At 25.0% G+C, this 6,309-nt stretch overlaps 1 protein-coding gene across 2 annotated transcripts in view; it reads left to right on the plus strand.

Annotated features, from left to right (window-relative positions):
* LOC126894653 (collagen alpha-2(XI) chain-like) overlaps window positions 1-6,309 on the plus strand; it is a 103,195-nt gene that overhangs the window by 87,459 nt on the left and 9,427 nt on the right. For both annotated transcript variants that reach the window (XM_050665818.1, XM_050665819.1), the window contains exons 47-50: window positions 1,065-1,153; window positions 3,089-3,152; window positions 4,006-4,050; window positions 4,450-4,556. In XM_050665818.1, coding sequence (XP_050521775.1) covers window positions 1,065-1,153; window positions 3,089-3,152; window positions 4,006-4,050; window positions 4,450-4,556 — 305 coding nt within the window. The remainder of the gene's footprint in view (window positions 1-1,064; window positions 1,154-3,088; window positions 3,153-4,005; window positions 4,051-4,449; window positions 4,557-6,309) is intronic.

Here is a 6,309-nt window from a genome sequence, read left to right on the forward strand (position 1 = left end):
ATTTAACTTTATAATGCTATAACTTATTGAAAAGTTTATGGATCCACACAATTTTTTTATGAGAAATAATATTTTTTAATAAACCCTTTTTCATTCGACATACTTTATCTTAATCGAGATATTAATAAGGAACCAGCAGATCAAGTAGCTTTTGGAATAAAACACCAATTTTTTTAAAATTAAACACTATCTAAAGATTTGCATCGAAGCGTTTATTTTTGATAGTGATTTTAATCACTGTCAGATATCATTATACTTGATCCAACTATGCCACGTCACCACTGTGCCGCGACCCCCCTGTGCTGGGTTTTTTTTTATAATGAGTTTGATTTTTCAATGTAATATCAGCATTTGCAAAGAATAATAAAACTAATCAACAAAATGCTAAAATATGTTATATGTTTGATTAATCGTTTAGAAAATTAAACAGACATTTGAATATTAAAAATGTATACATTTTTAATATCATTATGGTTATTATTTAATAATAATTTTAAACTAATAGAAATAATAAATTCAACAATTGTTTTAATTTAACGTTGTTAATTTACAAGGGATAAAATAAAAGATCAAAACATAAATAATATCTATATTGTAGTTTAAAAAAATTAAGGTGTCCTTAAGGACACTCTTAAAAAGGATAATGAATGAAACTAATAAATATTTAATTATTTTTACATTGAGATATAAATAATATTTAAAAAATTAAAACCAAAAATTCTCAAAACTATTATTTTAGAATAAATTTATTTGTTAACGATAAATCAATCATTCTTCATATAGAATAACTCTTTTCTTACATCTTCAACATTTGATATATGAAGTAATTTTTTTAAATATAAGTGTTGAAAGATTAAAATTAAATATTTTTTATTACATTATATTTGTAGCATATTGATTATGTTACAAATCAGGTTTTCGTGTATTTAAAAATTATTTTGAGCTTTAAATTTATAATTTTTTTTACATTAAGTAAACTATTTTTTATTAATAAATACAAAATAAAAACGTGAGATGGCAAAATTTTGTATCAGAATAACTAGTCAAATTATGTTTTTTTAAAGGTGGTACTGGTTTACCAGGACCAGTTGGGATCCCAGGACCTCCTGGTATACAAGGACTTCAAGGACCAATGGGATCTCCAGGACAAGCAGTAAGTATTTTTAAATATTAAATCTCAACCCTTAATAGATAAAAATGCGTAAGTGACATTATCGTTTTTTTACAAGCACTAAACACGTCAGATACAAATATATTGTTTTTTTATATTTTACTTAATTGTTTTATCATTCGTTATTAATGTATTTTTTTTTGGAAAAAATATTAACTAACTACCAATTTTGAAGTTGTAACATAAACGAAATATCAGTACCGTTAAATCTTTTCACAACAATAATGCCATTAAGTTATACAGAGTTGTTCAGTAAGTAAGAAAACAAGTAAATTGTTACAGACAATAAGAACAATAGAAACCCGTTTCTTTACTTACTGAACACTCTATATAGTGCATATTAACGTCAAATTTATAACGAAAATGATTGAAGATTGATTCATTAGAAATTTAAGAATACTTGGACACCAATTTTATATTCTTGAAAAAATTGTTGCTAGTGCTATTTTACATATTAGGGCTCCATATTATAAAACAGTTTTCAATTCCTTTTTGTGTTTATATCTTTGCGTTAATATTATTTTATTTATTGGATATTTATTGATTAGTAAATTTATTTTTCATTAATGACCAAAACTATTTTTTATATTAGATGAAAGAATTATTTGTTTAATAACGGTACTCATAAATTGCTTCTGAAAAAAAATAGCATACATACATGTAACTGGTAAAAATATTTTGAACAAATGTAGTATTAAAAAATAAAAAGTTTTCTTTGCTAAAGTTTTTCATGACAAAACGTGTACAAATCGTAAAAATTTTATTGTAACGTATATCAAACATTAAACATTTAAGTATTCGTAGTAAAATAAACCGCATATAATACAATCATTATTCTGAAAAACTGAACATGCATGTATAATAGTATTTTAGTTTTTTTTTTTCGCAAATACTCTTTTATTTAGGTTCATAATAAAATGTTTTGGATTAACAAAATCATTTTCAAGGTTTACTGTTGATTTTTAATACCTACTATATAAATTTACATTGAGACCTCAATATTCCTACATATCAATATAATGGGTTTAGATGTCCTATGATTACTGAGGGTTACTAAAAAAAGTGAATTTTTCCCATAAATCGATTGTAATGTATACAATTATAAGTTTAGAATAATTTCATATATAAGTATTGCCTTCTTCGAGTTTTTAATTTAAAGTGAAAATATATTAGTCTATAATTGTTAAGTTAACAATAATAATATATTTTATTATTAGATAAATTCGTGAAATTAATTTTATCTTAAACAAATTACAGAAATTAGATTAATTTAGATTAGGCTCTATGGTTGTAAATAATGGACCATAATTTATGATTGATTTATTTCATTTAATTATTGTGTCATTTTAAAAACAAGCATGTAGCCAAAAATTTTTAACTGAATTAAAATTTTTGGCCCTTTTATAATTTTGTATAGAAAAACTTACAGGACCTTACTTACCCTATTACATACTAATGAAAGAGCGGTCATAATAATAAAAATATGTATAATATAATTTTTTTCTGTGAAAAATTAGTTTTTTTTAGAAATATTAAATAAAAATATAATGTTTTTTTTTTTATAGAAATATACAATTTATACAATGAGCACAATAAGCATATATGATTAGAGTAGTATAATTACATGAATACATTTTGATGGAAGAAACCACTCATTAGTGACACTTCCCATGATTTTTTTGATATTTTACTTTTCTAAAATTTTTATTTTATATTTTTAATGACTTAATTATATTAATATTAATTGATATTATTAGAAAGAGATAAAAATAATAATAAGTTAAATATTTAATGCATCGAGTATAGATAGATACTATCTATGGTATTCAATGGTATTTAGATAACTGTTCAAGTCACTTAATACTCCTTTTCCAATAAATGAACACACATAAATGATAAATATAATTTTTAATTTAGGGAGATGTTGGACATCCAGGAAAACCCGGCCAGATCGGTGAAACTGGAAAAATTGGAGATACAGGTAACCTTATTGTAACATTATAAACAGCAAACTATGAATACAAAATGGGTCGAAAATTGCTTAACTTTAACATAATAATAATAAAAAATATTATAACATCAAAATTATTTGTACATTTTTTATCTATCATATCATTTATTACGTGGATAGTGGCAGTCACTAACACTTCGTTCTTCCATCTCCCATAGGGTTAGCTGTGATAAGTTCAATCGTGTCCGCAATTCGTCCCTTCCACGATGAACATCCGTCATTTTTTATAGTTTTTCGGACTCGTTTTTACATCCTAATGTACACTTTTTACTCACATTTCGCGTATCCAGTAATCGCAAATCGTCCGATTATTGAACAACTAATGTAAATTCTATAGATGTTACTGACACACTATATAAAATTTAAGTTACATCTATACATCTTTCTAAAACTTAAATACAATAAAAATCAAGCTAAAATTTGGTTTCAGTAAAGGTTACAGAATTTATAGTTTTTTAGGGTGATTTCTTATAGATTTCGATTTTGAAATTTTCAAAGACAGTTTTTTAGGTTTCGATTAGTAGTCTTGCTCTTATATTTTTTATAATAAAAAATATTTCTTTTTTTTCGCTCATCAAATTAATTGATTTTATGTCATTTAATTCCTCGCGCGGTAACACAGCTCGCACACTCCTAAGTGCATATAAAACGTAACACATATGCTAAGACATTTTATACATTTGAAGATTAATGATATACGTAATATTATTTTACAATCCACCGTTTTCATATATGAAGAAAATTACCATGTCAACTTACTTCATTTGAAGAAAACATTATTTTATTTCATCTACTTTTTAATAATGTTAATATTATTTAACAGGTCCTCAAGGAGAAAAAGGAGAAAGAGGAAAACGAGGTCCAAAAGGTATGATTATTAACTAAACGCCATAAATGTATTTTTTTTTTTTATGACAACTTAAATTTAGAAACCAACAAAATATTTATATTGCTTGAATAGTGGTAAAAATTGTTAATATAAATATAGCATTTAGTATCAGCTAGTAGGGCAAAAGTAATTCAAATACAGTCTTCAAAGTTATCAATTTAAAAATATAATATTGAATAGTAATTAGACCTTTTATCATAGCGCCATACGCTTCAATCATTAGTAAAAGAAATACATTAAATAAATATTTTAGCACCTTTTAAACAAATCATGAAAATCAATTTGATAATTTATTTTTATTATCATTAAGTTTTATAGATTAGTATATTATTTAAAGAAATACATGTTTTGTAGATTTAATTTAATTGTTTCCATTAGGTCATCCTGGAGATATGGGACCAGTAGGAATAAAAGGTCATGAAGGAGAGAAAGGTGACAAATGTGAACGCGGCGACCGTGGCGTAGAAGGACCAAAAGGAGAAATGGTATTTATATATATATATACATTAAAAATTAATGATCGATAACCTAACAAGTATTTAGCTAATAAAATATGAGTATAATTATTATATAATTTCAAATAAATGTAAAACAACAATTTAATTCAGAAATTTTTAGTTTTATAAATAAATAAATTGTGTTAATTACTATACTATATTGCAATATCTCCGGTTAACTATATTTTGATTGATACAACTTTTTAGGTATTAAAATATGTTTTTGGACAAAAATAACAATTATATAGTATAATATAATATAATAACAACTAAAGGAAATAAAGTTTTATTAAGCTTATATAACAATATTTTACATAAAGTAATGTATTTTTATTTTTGAAAGTGCTGAATTTTGTACTAAAAATAAATGAATTTATACGAAATGAATTATCAATGCTTTGAAACGGCTCATTAAAAAACTGTATGTTGAACTAAAAACATAACTCAAGTTAAAGATAAACGAGGACAATTCTCATGTATCAGAATGAAAAAGTTAATGGTTTGGAAAAATAATCAGTCTCGTTAACGATCAATTTTCATTGGTAAACCCATGAGTTAGATAGATGAATGATGAATTACTTGTATAAGTAATTAGTACTTCGAGCGATTACTTGAATTTTTACTCACTCATATATTTAAATATAATTATATTATATTAACTTTTTTTATAAACCATGTAGATCAAATTTTTTTATAAGTAATATATTATTATACGTATATTAAAATTCCATTTTCTAAAAATTTTATAAGTTCAGTATATAATGAATAAATATTTTTTGCAAATGGAAAAAAAATTGACATGCGTTGGTCGTCTCTTTCAAACCCTTGCTGTACTTAGATTTTTCATCAGATATTTATAAACCGTATATAAAAAAAACCTATTGTTTCTAATATACTCTATTAAAATGGACAAACGTAAAAAACACACTATCACAAAACCAATACTGAATGAACGCAGCGCCCGGTGATATTCACGCGGGTTCGTTTACGTTTGTGGTTTTATTTTGTCTTAAATCTTTGATTATGTTGAGAATAAAGAATAAGGTGAGTGGATTATATGAATGAATGTAGAATAAAACGTACAAAATATAATTATAACAATTAAATGTCATAAAATCATAAAATCTTGANTATAACAATTAAATGTCATCAAATCATAAAATCTTGTATACACCAATGTGGATAGGAGGGACACTTAATACTAATGTCACAATGGCGCTGATATAAACAAATAATAAATTGTAAATGTGAGCAAGTCATAAAGAAGATAAACAAGCATTATACTTATCGGCTAATTGAAACGGCTGATGATAGTGTTGAATATTGAAAGGATCAATTGAAGTCGAATGCAAGTAGCTGACCAACGTGTACAATATGCTGTGAACAGTACTGTAATGTATCTAAATAGACCCATAGGCGATTTACTGAGCGCACGAAGGTGCGACAATCGCAAATGTGATATTTTACTTTTATAGCAAAATTAATACAAAAAAAAACCAGCACAGGGGGGTCGCGGCACAGTGGTGACGTGGCATAGTTGGATCAAGTATAATGATATCTGACAGTGATTAAAATCACTATCAAAAATAAACGCTTCGATGCAAATCTTTAGATAGTGTTTAATTTTAAAAAAATTGGTGTTTTATTCCAAAAGCTACTTGATCTGCTGGTTCCTTATTAATATCTCGATTAAGATAAAGTATGTCGAATGAAAAAGGGTTTATTAAAAAATATTATTTCT

Source organism: Daktulosphaira vitifoliae, unplaced genomic scaffold, assembly GCF_025091365.1.
Source record: "Daktulosphaira vitifoliae isolate Bord-2020 unplaced genomic scaffold, ASM2509136v1 Scaffold_1, whole genome shotgun sequence".
NCBI classification, from domain to species: Eukaryota; Metazoa; Arthropoda; class Insecta; order Hemiptera; family Phylloxeridae; genus Daktulosphaira; species Daktulosphaira vitifoliae.